General features: G+C 47.1%; 1 protein-coding gene across 14 annotated transcripts in view; it reads left to right on the top strand.

The window, feature by feature from the left end:
* Positions 1–22,484, top strand: part of DLG4 (discs large MAGUK scaffold protein 4) — a 135,953-nt gene that overhangs the window by 42,228 nt on the left and 71,241 nt on the right. For 2 of the 14 annotated variants that reach the window (XM_083706656.1, XM_083706651.1), the window contains exon 1: positions 18,883–18,998. The exons of 9 other annotated variants lie outside the window; for them this stretch is intronic. Coding sequence is in view for 3 of the 5 variants with exons in the window: in XM_083706642.1 (XP_083562768.1) it covers positions 18,882–18,998 (117 nt within the window). In the remaining 2 variants the exon portion in view is untranslated. Of the gene's footprint in view, positions 1–1,527; positions 2,026–18,843; positions 18,999–22,484 lie in introns of those variants that run through there. 3 more of the 14 variants (XM_083706643.1, XM_083706654.1, XM_083706642.1) reach the window with 3 other exon arrangements.

Here is a 22,484-nt window from a genome sequence, read left to right as displayed (position 1 = left end):
TCCTGGGATGTAGCCACTGTTGCATGCTGACAGCTTCTAGGAGCCACAGGTGAGAACCAAGTGCAGCGTGGAGACCAAAGGTGGTCAGGCTACCTCAGAAGGAGCATGACATGTTCCTCATCAGAGGTCCTACCCCTCCACTAGCACCCAGTGCACCCCATTAAGTGGTATAGAAATTAAATAATCATTACTGCCTCTGACCAGTAGGCAGAGCACAGCCATCATGGCTAGTAGCCATCAACTGCTGTCTCCATTAATTTGTGCAATCTTCTCTTAAAGCCATGCAAGTTGGTGGCCATCATTACCTCCTGTGGGAGCAAGTTCACAGTGCTGCATGAAAAAGTACTTTTGCCCATCCTGAATCTTCCAACATTCGGCTTCATTGGATATTCCGGGGTTCTAGTGTTATGAGAGGAGAGGGACTTTTCTCTCTACACTTTCTCCAGGCCAGGCAGAATTTTACAAGCTGCTATCATGTCACCTCTCAGTCACCTTTTCTCTGAACTGTGGTTTAGCAGTTTGCACCTATTGGAAATAGGGGCAGTCTTGTGCTCTGTGGAGACAGTAAAATGCAGAATTGGTGCATAAGTGCTACGTATGTGTATGCTCACAAGAATGTTATTGAACACCTTTGCACTGCATCATTGTATTTGCAGTCAGCTGTCCCTCTCACACATGTGCTTGCACATACATGAGATACTCAGTAGTACTTTACCATTGCACTGTGTGTGTGATTCTCATTCATTCACATGCTCTTTCACGCTTTCTCCATGAGAGCACATGCATGTTAATCAACTGTGTGACTGACACGTTGAGAGAGGACTGGCACGTGTGAAGCGGTTGTCACAACTCAAATGTCACAGATGGTGTGTATATTTGCATCCTTATGGCCCCCGCCACAAGGAGTTTTTGGCTGTTCACACATTCGACTGCAAGTCAACCACTGAGTGGTATGATATGTGCAAAATATACACGTGCACATACCCAGCCGTGTTGCATGTCTCAACTCTGCACTTCCCTGTCCCTCTCTTGCACACGTGCGCTCTCTCTCTCTCTCTCTCTCTCTCTCTCACACACACACACACACACATCATTTCTCAGGGTGTTTCTGTTTCAGCTCCACACTCAAAGCTTTGATGATTCAATTTGTGAGCATTCCTTGCATAGTGCTTGAGCATTCTGAACACTGCAATGGTCTTTCTCCCTCCTTCCCTCCCTCCTTCCCTGCCTTGCACACACACACACACACACACACACACACACACACACACACACACACTATTTCAGCTGCATTCTCCTAACAACTGCATTGACTTTTTGGTGACACACTCATAGCAGTCACTTTGCTTCCCACATCCCCATGCAAAGTCCTGGCGCGCACACACGCATCACCCCCACATTGACACCCCTGCATTCCCCTTCTGGGAATACTGCAATGGGGTATCTCTCTCTCTCTCTCTCTCACACACACACACACACCACACCACACCACACCACACTTTTGCATTGCACACACCAGAACATCCTTCTTCCATCCAGCCCTCCCCATCTCCTCCGGCATCAATTGGACACTCACAACTGGAGCATCCTTTTCCTTCAACACCCCCCCACCCCCGCAAAACGCAGCATCCTGGACACTCTCTCTCTCACACACACACAAATCCTGCGACTGTCTCACACCCACACCGCATCCCTCACTCAGACTCCCCACATCCTTTTCTTGCACACTCCTCTCTCTCTCTCTCTCTCTCTCTCTCTCTCTCTCTCTCTCTCTCTCTCCCTTGCTCACTGCATCAATCCTCTAATCACAGCCCTCTTTTTACCATTCTGCTTATATCCCCCCCCCCCCCGCCTGCACATTCTCTCCTCCCTCCTTCGCCCTTTCAGTTTCCTCCCCTCCGTCTAGTCGTGAGGATCAAGCCCCCACCTCCTCTCTCTGGCAGCCCCCACACTCAGCTCCCCCATCTCCACCCCCCCACCCCCATGAAGACGAAGAACAGGCTCTCTTCCATGTGTCTCTGTGTGGTAGGTGTCACCTCTTCTATCTTTATGAACCCCCCTCCTTCCACCAGCCCCTAAGCAAGTCAGAGCCACCCCTATCTTTAACCCCTTATTTTCCTCCAGCCCCACAGCAACAGGTTCAGAAGAGAGAGGGAATGCATTGCGGGGGGGGGGGGTGCCGGGTGGGGGTGACACAGATGTCTTTCTTATTCAACATGCAGGAGGCTGCCAAGAGACAGACCTTTCCCCCAAATATATTATCTCTGGTCCTTAATCTGAAAAGGTGTGTGTGTTTGTGTGTGTTTGTGTAGCGAGATGGTGGGTGGGTGGGTTTGTTGCTAGGCACAAATCCAAATACTGACCCCATCACTACCCCAAATATTCAAGGCTTAATGTCCCCCCCCCAAAAAAAAAACAGCAGCCCCTGACATCATTAATGGCACAATCTTCCCCATATCCCAGCCACTTTGGCCCCCTCAAATTCCAGAGTATTGCTCTGTTTGTCTTCTGACACCCAAACACCATCTGATTCCCCTCCCCATTTGTCTCCCTAAGCTCTGCTATTTCCTCCTTGGGTACACCCCCCAAAAAATAGCAAATTCTGGTCTTGTCCCCTTCCGTATATTACAAATCCTTGGCCTTCACATCCCTCCTACACCAATATAGTACTCTCCCATTCAAGGATATTGCCAAATTCTCTGACACCCCCCCAAAATGTTGGAGGCTCCCAACATAGTGGTACAGCTCTTCCCTCTCCCCACCCCATTCAAACCCTCATGACGTCTTAAAATCTCCTGCTCAGTAACAACACAATGATCTCTCTTACCCTACCCCTGGAGAAAAAGTCTGGGGAGGGGGAGAGTTACAGTGGATTTTATCCCTTCCTCTAGAATCACCTGTTTACTCTCACCATGACTGCCCCCCAACAATAGAACACCCCCCTTTCCCCCCACAGGATACCTGGAAACTTTGGGACCCCCAAGCCTCCATTACACCCCAATCCTTTCACCAAAACAGCCCTCTAAACTAAATTTCCTAACAACCATAGGTAGGGGATGCATCAGTTTCCCCATTGGCTCATGTACACGTCTTTTTCTGGACTAAGTCAAGGGAAACCCCTACAGTAGACATTTGGTGCAAATGCTGTGCTGCAACTCAAACCCTTTAAATTATTGTTATCTGTCTAATACGTTACATTAATATTTATTATTAATCCCCATTCATTCACAGTGTAAATGCAGTTATTCACATCCTGTTAGAAGCTCTTGGTTTTTTTATGAATATTTGCTATAAGAATCAGTTGCTTTTGGATGGTGTTAATTGGGGAGGGGTTGTCCCTTTTTCCTTGCTAGTGTTTCAGCTCTTTTTATCACCTCTTTGTTTTGCTTCCAGTGTTACTCAATTTTCTAGTCCTCATGAATGGTGCAAATGTTACAGTTATGATAGATGCTAGTGCATCGATGATATAAAGTGTCTGCTCCCCACCCTTCCCTTAGTCCTTGCTCCAAAGCTAATTCTTTCCTTCCAGATGTGAAAAATGTTGATTCTTTTTTTTTCCAGAAAAAAATTCTGAATAGTCTCAAGTGATGGATAGACTAATCACATACAAATAACAATTTGTTTTCTGTTGTCCTTTCCTTACTCATTACAGAGGATATTCAAAGTCCTCTCTCTGAACTTTCTTTTTAAAACTGCACGAGCTTTTTTCAAATAAGTGGTACATGTATGCTTTTGCTTGAAAAAAAAAATTTTGAATGCCAAATACATAATATATAATAATCATAAAAATGTATATATACAAGTGGGGTGAGTGTGTGTGAATATATATTTTTTGTAGGGCTTCTGTCGTCTTATAATGGGTGCTTATTTTTTTTATTTTTTTTTTGCCTTCCAGAGGAAGGGCAACTGAGTTTTTCTCATTCTAACTAGAATTATAATAGTGTGCAATAATATGCAAATATTTTAAACCTCCTGACTGGGACATCTTTTAAAAATGCAAAAGTAATTTTTTGTCAGATGGTAGATTTTGCTTCACTTCTGTAAAATGTTCAGAATGCTCCAGTGTTAAATGACATAACCCACCTTTTATCCTTCTTTTTTACATATTTGTTTTTGAAGGACACCTGATCTGCTGCTTTTCAAATCTGATGCCTATGTGTATGTACAATCCTATCAGTATCTTGTCCTTTTTAAAGCCAGATGAAGAACCTGTGCTCCACTCAATATTGTTGGACTCCTTCAGCCCCAGTCAGCATGGCCAATGATCAGAGGTTATGGGAGTTGTAGTCCTGCAATATCTAGAGGGCCACAGATTTCCCTGCCCAATTTTAAAGTACGCTAATGGAGGGTGTGTGCCCAATATGTTTCCAGTTCACTTGAGGAGGCTCTTCCCGCATGATCAGGCCAGCCTGGTACCATCCAGATATTTTGTGCTACAATTCCCATCAGCCCTAACCAGCACAATTGATGGAAGTTGTAGTCCAAAACATCTGGATGTCACCAGGTTGAGGAAGCCATGCCCACTCATTAGAATTTAGACCTGTTGCATATAGTGCATGTATGAGTCTCTCTCGTTTCCTCTGGAGGGCCATTAATGTTTCATGTGTGTGCCCTTCCACACACTTTCCTGACCCTTCTTTTATTTAAGTGGCAAGGGACTTGTGGCACTCCTGATGTTGTTGGACTACAACTCCCATCAGCCCCATCCAGCATGGCTAGTTGTCAGGGATTGTGAGAATTGTAATCTGTGAACATTTGTAAGGGCACAAGCTCATCAAATCTGCATTAAGGGAGACCCGGCAGGGAGAGACTGTGTCTTCATGGGAGGGCACCCGTTTTGCAAGGTTCAGTCCCTGGCAGGATCTCCTGGTAGCACTGAGCAAAACTCATGCCTGAAATCCTGGAAAGCACCTGCCTTCCAGTGTAGGCCAAACTGAGTTAGGGCCTTTGTGGGCCTGACTCATTGCAAAGTCCTCCCACGTGAGCCCAGAGTGGACTTCTGTTTTCAAATAAACATCAACGCCTCCATTTTTGCTTCCAGCTCAGGATTGATTTCCTTCCATGCAGCTTAAATGCTGTTTTATGTTCTCTCTTTAATCCCAAATCCACTAACAAGGACAAGCGAGCTTAACCTGACTCTCTTGCACGGATGACGAGGCTGACCCGAACCATGACACGTGGGGGCTTGCTTATCCCCTTCCGCCATGCGGCCGTCCCCCCGTTACCTTTGGCCAGAGGGCTCGCCTCATGTCAAGTCAAGGGACTTTGACCTTAAATTATGTACAGTACTTTATTAACAGCCTACCTGAGACTTCACCAGCATGGTGCCCTTCAGATGTTTGGGACTTAAGCTCCTATCAGCTGACTGGGGCTGTTGGGAATTGTTGTCCAAAACATCTTGAGAGCACCAGGCAGGCAAAGGCCGGCCTACCTCATCAGGCTGAGCTTGAAGCCTAGTAATTAAGGTCTCTGAACCTCAGTGTGTCTCTTTGTGAGCCACTCAACAACACTTGGTGCAAATGCACTCCCTTGGGGCCTAGTGTTATCGTTTGTGGGGATGTGTCTTTGTGAATTCTTATGGGAAAACCCCATACCTCCATGGCAGAACAAGTGTTTTGCATGCAAGAGAAGACCTCAGGTTCAATCCCAGCAACACTTCTCATTAAAAGAATCAGGTGGCAAATAATGGGAGAGTTCTTCTTCTCCAGTACCTTTCCTCCATGGAGCTCAAGGTGAATCCCCATAGTTCTCCCCATTGTATCCTCGCAACAACCCTGTAAAGTAGGCTGTGCTAAGAGTATGTGACTGGCCGGGTGAGCTTCATGGCTGAGTGGGGATTGGAACACTACTTGAGATTCTGGGAAGCCACTGCTGATCAGAGCAGAGAGTACTGGGCTAGATGGAGGAATTGTTTCGCCTGGTATAAGGCATCTTCCTATAATCTTAATTTGAATGTTTTGGGATGCTCATGCAACATGTTGACAGCTGTTGGGTTTTTTGTTTTTCTGTGTTGCTTTGTCTCCCTTTGATATGCAGTATGCCTCAGAATGCCAGTTGCTGGGGGTCACAAGTGGGGAGAGTGCCGCTGATGCCCTCGGGTCCTGCTTGCAGGCTACCCTTTGGGTCATCTGGCTGGTCACTGTGAGACAAGGATGCTGGACTAGATGGGTCCCCCTTTGGCTCTTCTTACATCCCTAATATGATTGCTGATTAAGTTATGCTGGCTACAATGGTTACTAGCCAAGATGGCTGTGTCCTCCCTTCACTGTCGGAGGCAGTACACCTTTGAATACCAGTATTTTAGGATCACAAGTGGGAAGAGTGTTGCTGTTGCACAGGTCTTCAATGGGCTGCATCAATAGGAGTATAGCATCTAGATCAAGGGAAGTAATAGTGCCACTGTATTCTGCTCTGGTCAGACCTCACCTGGAGTACTGTGTCCAGTTCTGGGCACCACAGTTCAAGAAGGACGCTGACAAACTGGAACGTGTCCAGAGGAGGGCAACCAAAATGGTCAAAAGCCTGGAAACGATGCCTTATGAGGAACGGCTAAGGGAGCTGGGCATGTTTAGCCTGGAGAAGAGGAGGTTAAGGGGTGATATGATAGCCATGTTCAAATATATAAAAGGATGTCACATAGAGGAGGGAGGGAGAAAGGTTGTTTTCTGCTGCTCCAGAGAAGCGGACACGGAGCAATGGATCCAAACTACAAGAAAGAAGATTCCACCTAAACATTAGGAAGAACTTCCTGACAGTAAGAGCTGTTTGACAGTGGAATTTGCTGCCAAGGAGTGTGGTGGAGTCTCCTTCTTTGGAGGTCTTTAAGCAGAGGCTTGACAGCCATATGTCAGGAGTGCTCTGATGGGGTTTCCTGCTTGGCAGGGGGTTGGACTCGATGGCCCTTGTGGTCTCCTCCAACTCTATTATTCTATGATTCTATGAAAACTTCCCACAGGCATCCAGTTGGCCACTGTGAGAACAGAATGCTGGATTAGTTGGACCGTTGGCCTGTTCCAGCAGCCAGGCTCTTCTTATGTACTTATTGTGGGACTCTGTTTGTACATAGAAGAAAAGATCCTTTAAATTGTAATGTGTGACAGATTGTGTGTTTGATACCAGGACAGTGTACTTTGGGTCTGGTGTGTGTGTGTGTGTGTATGCAGGAGAAACAGCTGTGTCTCTGTGGCCTACTCAACTGGAGGAGGGGGGTGTAGCCTTCTCTCATCTATACAGGGAAAGGGCTGGGGAGAATCTCTGATTAACACCAAGGATTAATGATCTTAGCATAGCCCACGCAGACCACGTCCAGCCATTTCAGCTGCAGGGAGGAAGGACCCTGGAAGGAGTGAATAGCTTGCTAATTCTCCCTTCTCCCTGCTCTTAATTTAAATACCCTAGTTGCCCAAATCCCATAGCTATGGAGCACCCTTCCCCAACTTGTTGCCCTCAAGATGTTTTGGAATTGTAGCCTGGTATACAGTTGGCAGTATTTACCCATTGATGAGCTGAAGACTCTTTGCACATTCTCAGAATTGCTGTTCTCTCCTACTGCCCTGCAAGGTGCAAAGTGAATAAAACAGCAGGAAACATAATAATAATAATAATAATAATAATAATAATAATAATAATAATAATTTTTATTTATACCCCACCCTCCCCGGCCAGGACCAGGCTCAGGGGGCTAACACTGGATATAAATTACAATAAAATGTAATAGAAAAAAAGAAAATCAGTCTGTGATGTGGGAGACGAAAGTTTCTGAAATATAAAGGCCAAGGCCTAATCAGGGCCTCACTCCTTCCCCTGAAAAGAGCCTGTTTATAGGGTCTAGACTCAGTTCTGTAATCATAGAATTGTAGAGTTGAAAAGGACAACCAGGGTTGTCTAGTCCAAACCCCTGTAATGCAATAATATTTGGCCCAAAGTGGGTTTTGATCCCATGACCTTGAGATAGGGTTGCCATACTTCAAAAAGTAAAAACCAAGACTAAGATCCAGGACAAAGCACCACATTTTGGAAATTCTCCCTGGACGTCAATTCCACCTTTGAAATCCCGGACGTATGGCAGCCCTACCTGAGATTAAGAGTCTCATGCTCTACTGACTGAGCATAGGCTTTGGGATTTTTAAATCAGGGTAGTAGCTGCTGTGATCCTCCTTGATTCTGCACTTCAAATGGTAACTTTAAGAAGCAAGTGTGTGTGTGTGTGTGTGTGTGTGTGTGTGTGTGTAGAATCTTAGAATCACCAATGCTGAGATAAGCTCTTGAAAGGCATAGGATGCCCACTAGAGGGTGCTAATCACGCAGGAATTACCATTACTCCAGCACCACTACTCTGTTCTGATTTCTACTACATAGCACCCCCTGGTGTATGGGATGTTCTGTGGCTTGAGAGGTCAGATTGTGTCAACCAACTGACGCATGTTTAGCTGCTGTTCATATGGAGCCAGGGCAATGCAGATCGCATCTGAAGCCTGGGGCAGGAGTCTTGTTAGAATAAAGTTGTAAACTAAAACAAAAAAGCAGCCGGTCCCTGGCTGGCTTAGCCCTCTTAGGCCCGGGACAAGTGTACCTGACTGTCCCCTACCTGGAACCCTGAACAGGTGCTGCCTCTCCGTGTAGACCCGGGGGTCAGCAACCTCTTTCAGCTGTGGGCCGGTCCACCGTCCCTCAGACCATTTGGTGCGCTGGATTGTATTGGGGGGGGGGGGATGAACGAATTCCTATGCCCCACAAATAACCCAAAGATGCATTTTAAATAAAAGGACACATTCTACTCATGTAAAAACACGCTGATTTCTGGACCATCCGTGGGCCGCATTGAGAAGGCAATTGGGCCGCATCTGGCCCGCGGCCTTAGGTTGCCTACCCCTGGTGTAGACAATATATATGAGCAACAATGGGCCACGTTCACACCATACATATAAAGCACTATGATACCACTTTACATAGTCATGGCTTGCCCCAATCAATTGTGGGAGCTGCAGTTAGTTAAAGATGCTGAGAGTTGTTAGGAGACCACCACCCCTTCTGATTCCCCTCACGGAGCTACAATTTGCAGAATGGTTTAACAGTCTCCCTTCCTAGGCAACTCTGACGATTGTAGCTCTGTAGAAACAAGGGGTCTCCTAACAACCTTCTGCACCTTTAACAAACTGCAGCTCCCAGAATTCACTGGGGGAAGTCATGACTATTTAAAGTGGTATCATAGCACTTTAAATATAGGGTGTGAATGTTTCTGTGGTCTGAGACTCAGGATCAGGCAACTGCCTAGTATGTTCCTATGAAAGAAGGTCAAACTGGTTTGGGCACAGAGGGGCTGAGCTTGTAGAGGCCAGAAGGCTGGCCTAGGAGACATTTGGCACCAGTGAAATCTTTACTGCTTTTCCAGGCCTGTAAGAACCCCTGCGAATTTGTAGTCTGATCTGTCATCACAGGAGGACAGAAGCTTGTTGAAACTGGGCATCTGGTGCCCCCTGCAGGACCATTGCTAGGACAACTTGGCCGGACAGATTCATCCACACTGTTTATCAAAGCTCTTTTTGAGATGCTTCAATGACAAAGGACCACTACCAATGTCCCCTCCCAAATCACCCCACAGGCGTTCAATCAATATGTATGTCCTGCCATCACACACAGAAAGAACCTCTTTGTCGTTATATGTGACAGCTGCATCTTTTAACAATCTTCTAATTAGGGAGATATAGTCTGGCACTTTGGAGAGGCTGAAATGTATAATTCTGAATGGGGAGTCCCCACTCCTCAAATGTTTTTGAAAGAATATATTAAGACTTTCACACTGCCAAGCAGCAAAGCCCTTATTTCATCCATTCTACCTCCGTCTCCATGCCCCTTTCCCTCCCCAGTTTTGAAAAAATCATTTTCTGTAAAGGACCACACAGTTACAATGTGTGTGTGTGTGTGTTTGTATACTTAAACCACAGTGAATGTGAATCAGAGGAAAGATTTGGGATTTTCTGTCATCTCTGTGGGGTGATTGGGTTATGCTATTCCCAGATTTGGGGACAGGCTGACCACATACAGATGATACATTTAAAGCACTATGATTCCACTTTCAACAGTCACAACTTTGTCCCAAAGCATTCTGGGACCTGTAATTTGCTATGGTACTGAGAGTTTTCCCCCTCACAAAGCTACAATTTTCAAAGTGATTCAACAATCAATGCCCCCTGCAGGGGACTCTTGCAATTGTAGCTGTGGGAGTGGGTATAGGGGTCTCCTAACAACTCTCAGGACCCACAACAAGCTAAAGTTCCCAGAATTCTTTGGGGGAAGCAATGAAGCGGTATCATAGTGCTTTAAATGTATGGTGTGAAAGTGGCCTACATGTTAGAGCACCAACTTTGCACTCAAAAGATCCCAGGTTAACCCTCTCCCTTTAAGACCCTGCCTTCCAGGTGCCAAAGATTCACAATGTGATAGTGCAGTTGGCCAGTCTTATGAAGCCCACTTACCACAACACCTTCCTTTTGATTCATGTGGGTACAAACAATACTGCCCCACACAGCCTTCAACATATAGCTAGGGACTATGAGACTCTGGGTAGGAAGTTGAAGAGCCTTGGGGCACAGGTGATCTTTTCATCACTCCTTACTGTTGAAAGTCATGGCCCAAGGAGGGAGGAAAATACTGGAAGTAAACCACTGGCTGCGCTGGTGGTGGTGTCAGGAACGGGTTGGCTTCTTGGATCATGGTCTCCTTCCTCAAGGAAGCAAAAGATGGGCTACAGCTCACAGCAGTTGGCAAGAATGTGTTTGCTAAGAGTCTTGTGACCCTGATCAGGAGAACTTTAAACTAGATGCTGATGGGGAAGGAAACAACATTACAGACAACAGAAGAACACCTGGTACTGGGGATATAGCTTCATTAATGAAGAGGAAAGTGAGGTGGTGCTCCAGAAACCTGCTAAAGGGCAAGAAACTACAAGAAGGAAGCAGCTAGAGGAAATGACTCATGGTTTCAGTTGTCTCTATGCAAATGCACAGAGTATGGGAAACAAGCAAGATGACTTGGAGCTTTTAATAAAAGGTAAAGGTAAAGGTACCCCTGCCCGTACGGGCCAGTCTTGACAGACTCTGGGGTTGTGCGCCCATCTCACTCAAGAGGCCAGGGGCCAGCGCTGTCCGGAGACACTTCCGGGTCACGTGGCCAGCGTGACATAGCTGCTCTGGCGAGCCAGAGCTGCACACGGAAACGCCGTTTACCTTCCCGCTAGAAAGCTGTCCCTATTTATCTACTTGCACCCGAGGGTGCTTTCGAACTGCTAGGTTGGCAGGCGCTGGGACTGAGCAATGGGAGCGCACCCCGCCGCGGGGATTCGAACCGCCGACCTTTCGATCGGCAAGCCCTAGGTGCTGAATATGGCCTGGTAGGCATTACTGAAACCTGGTGGGATGAGACTCATGACTGGAATGTAGGAATTGAGGGGTATAATCTGTTCAAAAGGAACAGACGAAGCAGGGAGGAAGGAGGATTATATGTAAAGGATGTGTACACTTGTGAAGAAATCCATGACCTGGAGCATGGAAGGCAGATTAAGAGTATATGGGTCAAAACTGTAGGAGAGAACAGCAACAGTGACCTTACTGTGAGTGTCTCTATAGACCACCAAGCCAGACTGAAGACTTGGATGACGCCCTCCTAGAGAAGATTACCAAACATTCTAAAAGGAGGAATACAGCACTCATGGGAGACTTCAACTTCCCTGATATCTGGTGGAACTCAAACTCTGCCAAGAATGTAAGGTCCAACAAATTCCTCCATTGCCTTGCTGACAATTTCATTTCCCAGAAGGTGGAAGAAGCAACAAGGGGACCATCTGTCTTGAACCTGGTCTTCACCAACAGAGAGGAACTGATTGACAAAGTGGAAGTACTCAGAAACTTGGAAGGATGTGGTCATGTTCTCCTGGGTTTCAAGATACAGAAGCAAGGGAAAGCTGACTGTAGTCAGACATGCACTCTGGACTTTAAGAAAGCCAATTTCAAAGAGTTTAAGGAGATACTGGGTGAGATCCCATGGTCAGAAATTCTCAAAGATAAGGGAGTCCAAGATGGATGAGAGTTTATTAAGGGTGAAATATTGAAGGCCCAAATGCATACAGTTCCAACAAGAAAGAAAAGTGGGAGGCATCTAAAGAAACCAGTGTGGCCGTATAAGGAGCTTACAGATGAGCTGAGATTTAAGAAGGGCATGTATAAGAAATGGAAGAAAGGGGAAATCACAAAGGAGGAGTATACATGAGTAGCCAACAGTTGCAGGGTGAATGTCAGGCGGGCTAAAGCTCAGAATGAGCTCAGACTTGCAAGAGAGATTAAAAATAATAATAAAAGGTTTCTTCGGCTATGTTCAAAGCTAGAGGAGGAACAAGCAAGTGGTAGGTTCCCTAAGTGGAGAAGATGGAGAAATGTGGAAAAGCAGAGCTGTTCAACACCTATTTTGCCTTTATTTTTACCCAAAAGGAAACCAATGCCCAACCTGGTGATAACAGAATAAATGATGTAAGAGGAGGGAACTGTAGCCCAAGATAGGAAAAGAGGTGGTAAGGGAACACGTAGCTATTTTAAATTAATTCATATCTCCAGGCCTGATGAGCTGCACCCAAGGGTATTAATGAAGCTTGCAGATGTAATCAATTCTTCGAGAACAGGGGAGGTCCCTGCAGACTGGAGACATGCAAATGTTGTCTCCATCTTCAAAAAGAGGGAAAAAGAAGACCCAGGTAACTAGCAACCAATGAGCTTGACTTTGATACCAGGAAAGGTCTTAGAACAGATAATTCCACGGTCTGTGAGCACTAAGAAAAGGATGCTGTGATTACTAAGAGCCAGCGTGGGTTTCTCAAAAACAAGTCATGCCAGACAAATCTCATTTCTTTTTTTCCTTTTTTTGATGGAGTTACAAGCTTTGTGGATCAGGGGAATGCTGTGGACATAGTTTATCTTGACTTCAGTAAGGCTTTCAGCATAGTCCACCATGATATTCTTGCGAGGAAGCTTGTAAAATGTGGGTTGTACAAGGTAACTGTTAGGTGAACTTTCTGATGGTAAGAGCTGTTTTGACTCCCTCAGGAGGTTGTGGACTCTCCTTCCTTGGAAGTTTTTAAGCAGAGGTTGGATGGCCATCTGTCATGGATGCTTTAGTTGAGATTCTTGCATTGCAGGATGTTGGACTAGATGACCCTTGGGGTACCTTCATGATTCTATGAACTGCTAGTCAGAGTAGAGAATATTGAGCTGGCTGGACCAGTTGGCCTGATTCAGTCTTCATATGTTCACTTTGAGGGGGGAAATGGGATTTTAATTATTTTCATCGGAATTTGAATGTGTGTGTGAAGTGAAGAAGCACTTTTGGTTTTCCAAAGATAGGTGATTGTTTGAGGAAGCTACTTCTCTTCTCCATAATGGAAAATACTAAAAAGATAAGAACACAATAATCTTCTATTTGGAAAAAAAAAAAAAAACATTACTAAAGATTGGTAGGCAATAAGAGAATAGAGTAAGGAGAATTTACATTGGCACTTGGCACTTGTCCAGTTAGCATTAAATTTTGCTGTCTTACACACACACATTGTCTCTTTTTTCTCCTTTCGGTGGCATCTGCTGTTCTAATCCTATTGTGGATGTGAATATTTCTGATTAAACTGGCCAAGGCGTTGTCTGCAAGGTTTTATCTGCAGGCAAGGGCAGCTGGCTGTTTGAGAAGGAGGGGGTTGCTTGATAGGAAGGAGCAAGGGGCAAATAGTGGTGAAAATGCTTTGCTGCTTGTTCGGGTTTTTTTCTTTTAAATGATGTGTTCTAACATTTTCAACACCCTGCTTTGCTCATCTATGAACTCCCTTAGCACCTGACACATTATTAAAGTACATGAACCCACAATACACAGTGATATCAGTTCTCTGCATAAACAATTTTAAAATGGGGGGGGAGGGGAGCTGGAAACACTCATCTGAACACCTCAAATAAAACCAGGCATTTCATTAGCTGCTTTAAGACTGACAGGGTGAGTTTAAATAGGGGTGTCCAGAGTACTATCTAGTTCTGTTCTGTTAGATGAGTTTCAGTTTGTAAGGCTTGAGGATCTAGACAACGTGCTTGGATCAGTCAGGGTGGCCGCTTGCACTCTGGCTTTTGCCCCTCTTGGCTGATAAAAACTAGCAGAGAGGGGAGAGCTGGGCCAGGGAGGTGGTTAATGCCTCCTTGTGAGAGATAATGGTCCCTGCCTGCCCGAAGGAGGCAATGGTTAAACCACTCCTTAAGAAACCTTCCTTGGGTTTGGAAAAGCCAAGTAATTACTGGTCAGTTGCCATTCTCCCCTTCTTGGGCAAGGTTCTTCAGTGGCTGGTTGCAAACCTCATCCAGGTGCTCTCGGAGGAAACTGGTTTTCTAGATCCGTTTTAATCAGAGTTCAGGCCCGGTTTTGGTACAGAAACTGCTTTGGTCACTCTGAAAGATGACTTACGCCAGGAGAGAGACAGGGGAATTGTCTCTCTTAATTCTCCTCAACCTCTCAGCAGCTTTCAGAATTGATCATAGTAGCCTTCTGGACTGGCTGTCTGAGTTGGGGATGGGCAGCACTGCTTTGCAGCAGTTCCGGTCCTACTTGGATGGTCATTACAAGAGAGTGATGCTTGAGGAGGGCTCTTTGACCCTGTGAAGCCTTCAATGTGGGATTCCTCACGGTTTAATCTCACCCCACAAGCTATTTAACATCTACATGAAACTGCTGAGTGGAGTCCTCCAGAGTTTTGGAGTACGTTGCCAGAAATATTCTGCAGACACACAGCTCTGCTTCTCCTTTACATCTGCAGGTGTGGGAGAGTGGGATGTGCTGGACTGATGTCTTGCCTCAGTAATGGACTGGAGGAGAGCCAATAAACAAGCTCAATCCAGACTGAGGTACTATTAGGGGGCTGTTTCCTAGACTGGATGGATGGGAGCTGGCCTGCTCTCGAGGGGGGTTACACTCTCTCTGAAGGAGCAAGTATGCAGCTTGGGGGTCCTTCTAGATCCTTTGCTGTCATTTGATCCTCTGGTGGCACAGAAGGCCTTCCATCCACTACGGCTGGGGGCCCAGCCGCACCCCTATCTGGACTGGGTTAGTCTAACTTTGTTGTCTATGCTCTGGTATCATTTAGGTTAGATTACTGCAATGTCTTCATTATACATAGGGTTGCCTCTGGAGATGGTTTGGAAACATCAGCTGGTGCACAATTCAGTGACCAGGTTGCACACCAGAGCAAGGCGGTTTGAGCATATAACGTCAATCCTAACATCCTTGCATATTCTCTATGCATTTTTTTTAAAAAAAACTCCCTGTAACAGCCATCTAAGAAAATGATGGACAATAAATTCAAATCAATATACTGTAATACCCATTTCCAAACAATAAACCTAATACCAAAAATTCAGTGGTGTACGTAGTAGCCGCAGTGCTAAATAACTGAAAAAGCAAATGTGTTGAACATATATATATACACTCCAGCTAGACTAGTAAAATCTTGGACAGGTTACAATTCCCATTTCACAATATTTGAAACCCAGTTACCTCCCACCTTCATCCTTTTCTTGCAATTCCCTCATTTGGGAACCGGGGGTGAGGCTTCAGGTTTGTACGCCTGGCTAATCTGCAGGGGAGGGGAAAGGTAGTTCCATAGGTATGAGGCTAAATTGGGACCCAAATGTGATGTGTGGTTATTTGATTTCCTATATATTACATTTATATCTCACCTTTCCTCCAAGGAGCTCAAGACTGCATACATAGTTCTCCTCCACCCCTCCATTTTATCCTCACGGCAATCCTGTGAGGTAGGTTAGACTGAGAGACGGTGGCTGGCCCAAGGTCAGCTGCATGGCTGAGTGGGGATTGGAACTGTGTCTGATGCTCTAACCACTACACCACACTGGTTTTTCCCCCAGCTTGGTGTTCCTATTAATTCATTGTGGGGTAACTGTTGTCAGTTGGCATTGAAGGTGGTCATGGTGGGGCACAGAATAAAGGCTTAGTATGCTGGGATTTATTTATTTTATGCCAGCTGTGCCCATGACACATGTCCCAAGACATCAAGTCTCTGTCCAACGGAGCCTACAAAAGAAAATTCACCGTAGGGAAAATAAACAGCTGGTGAGGAGGCAGGGGATGAACAGGGAAGGAATACACAGTTGTCTTAGGGTGCCTCCAGGGTGTCAGTATTTCACAGGAGGGGTTCAAGTGCATACCAGAAGTTTAGGATTGCGTATTTTAAAGTGGACTCCAAGGCTCTCTTGGCCCAGCATGGCAAATCGACTTTTAAAAAGAATTGGAACTTGTTGCAGTTTTGGAAAGTGACAGGAAAATACATTGAAAAGGCTGGGGTGCACAAATGACTTAACGGGAAGATGTCCAAACACCCCAGTCAGCACAAGTGCTCCTTGTCATATAACCTGTTTGCAAAGAAATAATAGCAAATTCTCAGTTAAGTCCAGATATCATCTAACTACAGTATAAATTTGTGCAAGCAAATCAGGATGAATACTCAATGAATATGTTTTCTGGAGATGACTTTGGTTGCATATGCTTAGGCTTACTTGCAGGTAACTTTAGGCCAGGCTTTGCCATTGTGTCACCCTTCAGAGGTTTTGAACTCTCACCAGCCCCAGCAAGCACAGGTGGCTTGATTAGGGTATGAGATTGCAGACTGAGCAAATGTAGAGTGTAAGTTACTTGCAGGCAGGGGCCTGTCTCTTTGCCGGTTAAGTAACATCTTGTGCATAATATTGTATGTTATACCCAGAGAGGTTGGGGCTGGGTTGGAAATCTAAATAAGGACCTTGTGGAATAATGACATACACACTGCATCTGTAGAACCAGCCCTAGCGTTAGGCAGAGTGGGTCAGCTGGCTCAGGTAGCTGACGATGGGATGTGGGTGGATGGACTGTGTGACTCGAAGAGAGGGAGAGATCTCCTTTGAACATGGGCTGAGTGCATTTCTGTCCCACTGAGCAACCTGCCCCATGTAGCAGGGCTTCTACTTCACAGAACACACTATCTCCAAGGCTGACTTAAATTAAGCTGCATCCGGGTATATGCACACCATGCTGCATACCTGTTACAGCACACCTAAAGGACATCCCCACCCCACCCCACAGATTTCTGGGCACTGCTTTGAAAAGCCTGGCACCTGTCCCTCTCTCTGCCAAGCCGTGGCAAAAGCGCATGGGATCTCAGGCACCCACACAGGGTCTGTGTCCCTTTTAAGAATAGAAGACACGGCGAAGACTGTTGTGCCTTAAGAAATTGGGTTTATTCACCTATTTACACCCTCAGTCTGCTAGGAGGGGGTCCGCATCTTAACAGCATGGTCCACAGTAGTGCAGGCAGCCTGTCCTTCACCCTCCCCAAGAACGAACTCCCCTTTCTTCTTCCCAGAAGCCCCTTGCCCTCTCCCAGAGCAGTTAGCCTGGCAACTTTCCAAATCCCCAGTCTCTGGTCACGCCTGGGACAAGTTGTTGAGGACCCTCAATGGCTCTCTTTTGTAATGCTAACAGCTCTGCTCTTCCTTCAGCCAGCCAGACTATCTAGTGCAGGCATGTCCAAAGTCCGTTTCGGGCCTAATCCGGCCCGCCCATTGGTTTAGTTTGTTTCCTGGGGTAAAATCCTAAGAAAACCTCAACAACTTCAATCCTAAAACAAGCTCAACAACTTTGGTTGGCCCTTTGGTCGGCCCCCACGGCCCTTGACTTCATCAAATCTGGCCCTCTTTGAAAAAGGTTTGGACACAACTGATCTAGCGTAAGGCAGCCCAGGAATCCCCTTGCAGCTTATATTCTCCCTGCATATCACAAAGAACCCCAAATCCTGGCATTTATTAATTTCTAGGGTTTACCCCAAATCTCTAATAGTACTGTGTGTGTATTCTTGGAAACCAGGGTTGGGAGAGAGGAGCGACTTTGGGCTGTACAAATGGACACCCAAGCAGATATGGGCTAGGGAAGGCGAAGAGCAGGATGACTTTAGGGAAGGGGTCACAGGTCACTGGGAGAACAACTGCTTTGAATGCAGAAGGTTGCAGGGTCAATCCCCAATGGCAACAAGCCATTTTTCAGAAAAGGCTGAGAAAGACTGGTCTGAAACTTGGGGTAACCGCTGCCAGTCATTGTAGGTACAGACACTGCTGGAAATAAGTCAGCTTCCTATGACTGCTAGTTAAGATTGTTCCATAAAGGGGAGATGAGAGACCTCAACTTCCAACTCGCATAATAATCTCTGAAAACACAGGTTACTGGCAGCCCAAGAATGCTTGTTGTCAGCTAAATCCTACTCAGAGTAGACCCACTGGAATCAATGTGTCTGTCCACTACAGTGGGGCTTCTCGCATACAAAGCCCATGTTCCCCACACGTTGCCAGAAAGTCTAATATGCGGAGACCCTTAAGTGGGGGCGCGTGGAGACTGAGAGCAGAGCCCCCACGTTCAGGGGCAGTGTTACTTCTCAGTGCCTGCGGCTAGGGAGCTGCAAGGGGAAAAGGGCTGGTGCCTTGCTGCCCTGCCGACTTAGGAGCTTTGGGGGCCGTCCGCCCTTGGAAACGGGATACTGGGCTGACCGACTGGACCCCGTCCCGGTCCCGTCCGGGGATCCGTGCACGTGCGGCCTAGGGGGCGTCTCTCCTCTTGGGCTCTGGCGGGGAGGAGGCTGGCCTGGCGAGGGAGGGGAGGAGGGAGGGGAGGGGATTAGGGCAGGCAGGCAGGCAGGCAGGCCGGCCTGGCGGGCAGCGGCAGCAGCTGGCGGCGGGCGGGCGGCGGGCGATGGGGCAGAGTCGGGGGGCGCCCCCTGGCCGCGGCGGCGCGTAGCCGATGGGGGCAGGCGGGGGGGCGCGAGGGGGATGGGCCTGAACGGCGTGTCCCCCCCGTTCCGCAAGCTGGGCTGCTTCTCGCCCGTCCTGTGCCAGTGCAAGGTCACCTGCAGCAACCGGACCCTCTCGCTCGTCTTCGGCTGCAAGGTACGGAAGGATCGTGGCGCGGGGGGGGGGGGGAGGCGGGCATCCGAGGTCGGGAGAAGAGGCGAGAGACGATCCGTGCAAAGCTGGCAATCCGACTTTGACAGCCCGCTGTGCAAACGTGCAAGCGACTGGATAAGGCGCAGGGAGTTTGTTCAAGGATGCATCTTTTGGGGGGGGGGGCTGGCGGTGCTGGGAAAGCTGGCCCAGCGGAATTAAGGATGCGCGCTTGAGCGGCGTGCAAGGTTGAGCGGCGTGCAAGGTTGTGTGGCCTGCTCCATCGGGGAAGGCGCGAAGGTGGGGGCGAGAAGCGACGGGCGTGCAAGCGTCTCTCTCGGGAGGGAGGCGCCTGACCTCTCCGGCGAGCGCCCAGGGGTGGGGGTGCCTCCACACTTCTGTGGGGACATGGCTGTGTAAAGGACCGTGAGCGCCAGCCTCTAGGCCCCGCTTGCATAGTGGTGCCTGATTCGATGAGTTTCCCACATTGCGCCTGGTCCTGATGCTGAGATTTCTGCTCCCTTCATCTCTTTTTGCAAAGATGGTGCGCAAACATGGGGTAGGGAGCTGATGACTAGACCCGGGCTCCCGCTAAGCAGGGATCCTGGAATCTGGCCCCACTTCCATTTTCTTCCCCAGAGGTTCTTCAATCACTCCCAGGGTTGAGAACTCTTGAACCCAGGGATTTGGGTGAGTGTGGGGTGACATTAGTGGTGCCCTATGTATGCTGGGGAATTGGGGCAGGGGTGGGGTGGGGTCGTGGGAGTCTTCTCCTTACAGTTTTCAGTGTGCAAGGAGGAGCTTTTGTCAGGGCAAGGAAGGGGGGGATATTTTCCTGAGCTGACTTTAATCTTCACCAGCCTGAGGCTTGTCTCCTCGTAAAGTCCTGGCTGTGCTTGTGAACCTGGGGATTATGCTTTTTAATCTTCTGACACTGAGTGAAGGAGGGTTGTAATAATGCAGTGACAAGCCAAGTGGGGGGAGGAGGAGGTAAAGTGGGAAGTAAGAGGGAGGAGGGAGAAAACTTCCCAGTCACCCCTCCAGAGAATAAGCCCAGCATTTCCACCCCAAGCTTATCCCCTATTTGAGACCCAAGTCTCGCAGGAGGCGGCCCGTGCCAGCCTGACACCCTCCAGATGTTTTGAACTACAACTCCTGTCAGTTTTAACCCAAACCATATGAAGGGTGCCCGTTTGGCAAAGACTGGTTTAGTAGATCTGTTCAAGAATATCCCTGCCTTCCTCCAGAAAAAACCACTACAGTGGTACCTCGGGTTACATATGCTTCAGGTTACAGACTCCGCTAACCCAGAAATAGTACCTCGAGTTAAGAACTTTGCTTCAGGATGAGAACAGAAATCGCGCGGTGGCAGCAGGAGGCCCCATTAGCTAAAGTGGTGCTTCAGGTTAAGAACAGTTTCAGGTTAAGAACGGACCTCCAGAACGAATTAAGTACGTAACCAGCGGTACCACTGTATTGACCTCTGACAATTGTCCATGCTGGCTGAGGCTGATGGGTGTTGTAGTCTAAAACCTCAGGAGAGCACCAGGTTGGCAAAGGCTGGTCTTAGAGATCTTCTTTCTTCTTTTCTCTACACTGCACCCCTCCTTCTCAGTCTTGTCTTTTGTCCCTTTTCAAAGCTTCCTTGTCAAAGCTTAAAAGGAAAGATCAAAGAAGGGAGCGAAAGATGGATGGGGTGCCCCCCCTTCCAGGCGCATGGTTGTGGGAGGTTGGACACATGAAACATATCAGAGAGCCCAGGTAGAAGTGGGGAGGCCTGTTGAGGATTGGGGGTGGGAGGGAGGAAGAAATATTTTGCACTTACACTCATGCAAAAATAAGAAAAACAACAATCAAGAATCATTTGAGCTTCATATCTCTCCTGCCCACCCAACCCATCCCCAAATTGCTTACAGTAACCTCAGGTTACAGACGCTTCAGGTTACAGACTCCACTAACCCAGAAATAGTACCTCGGGTTAAGAACTTTGCTTCAGGATGAGAACAGAAATTGCGTGGTGGCAGTGCGGTGGCAGCGGGAGGCCCCATTAGCTATAGTGGTACCTCAGGTTAAGAACAGTTTCAGGTTAAGAATGGATCTCCAGAATGTATTAAGTTCTTAACCCGAGGTACCACTGTATTGCTGTATACTTAAGGAGGCTGCTGTAATGAAGTACTATCTATCTGCAAAGGTAAAAACTGAAGAATCTCGAAGGACAGAAAGCTTTTCCTCCTTTCATAACTTGCAGACATCTAGTGAAGCTGACTAATGGAAGATTCAAGAGAGATAAAAGAAAGTCATTCACACAGCACGCAGTTAAACTATAAAACTCCCTGCCACAGGAGGCAGTAATTGCCATCAAGCTAGATAGCTTTAAAAGCAGATGAGACAAATTCATGGAGGAGGAGAGGGCTATCAGTGGCTTCTAACCATGACAACCATATTCTGCCTCTACTGTCAGAAGAAAAAACGCCCCTGAACAGCATCAGATGTAGGACGGTAGTGGTGGTTTCCCCAAGGGGCCAAGCCAAGGGGCCACAAAATAGAGAAGATCCATAACTGGAAAGATTCATTTGGGGGTGCCAAAATTTGGCCTTGCACAGGGTGCCATATTATAAAAGATTACCAAAGTCCGCCCCTGCCTCTGGATACCGGTTCCTACTTGTGGGCTTAAATTCTTGTGAGAAAATGATTTTGGACTACATGGGCCCACACTGCCCTAAATCCGCTGCTGTTCGGAGGCATTACTGCCTCTGACAGTAGAGTTAGGCCATAGTAATCATGGCCAGAAGGCACTGATAACCTTTTCGTCTGTTAATTTGTCTTAAAGCCATCCAAGTTGGTGGCCATTGCTAATCTCATGTGGGAGCATCTTCCATGGGTTAACTACCGTATTTTTCCGTGTATAAGACGCCTCCATGTATAAGACGACCCCTATTCGACCGCCAATCGTTCTACAGCCTGCCGCCACTGCAAATCACATGCATCGCTGTGGCCACTATTTTTCCCTCCTCAACCTTTCATAAGGTTCAGGACTCTTGGCTTCCAGCCCCTTCACTTATTCACTTTCATTTCGAGGACATTTTTTAACTCTCCAATTATTTGGATACTGCTTTACATAAACTTTGCATGCAAATTTGACAGATATTAAAACTTCCTGCTTCTGACCTTCATTTCTGTTTTAGGTGTCAAATAGAGCTGTCATTTATACAGTTCATCTACTACCACCAACCACCACATGGATTTCTTATCACCCAATACAATTTATGGATTTATTTATTTCATCCCAGCTCAAATTTTCTTCTCCAGAGATGAAGTTCTTCCATAGCTTTATATAGGTAGAGAGCAGCCAATAGCTATCCAGGCTGTGACACCAGCCAACCAGAAACCATGGGTGTGGCTTATGGCTGTATATTAGGTTCTCCCACCAGGTTGTGAGTTGCAAGAATTTTGTACATTTCATAATTGTACAGTGCTGTACCTATGCATGTG

This window comes from Podarcis gaigeae (genome assembly GCF_964106915.1).
Source record: "Podarcis gaigeae genome assembly, chromosome: 13".
NCBI lineage: Eukaryota > Metazoa > Chordata > Lepidosauria > Squamata > Lacertidae > Podarcis > Podarcis gaigeae.
This window is presented reverse-complemented; position numbering and strand designations above follow the sequence as displayed.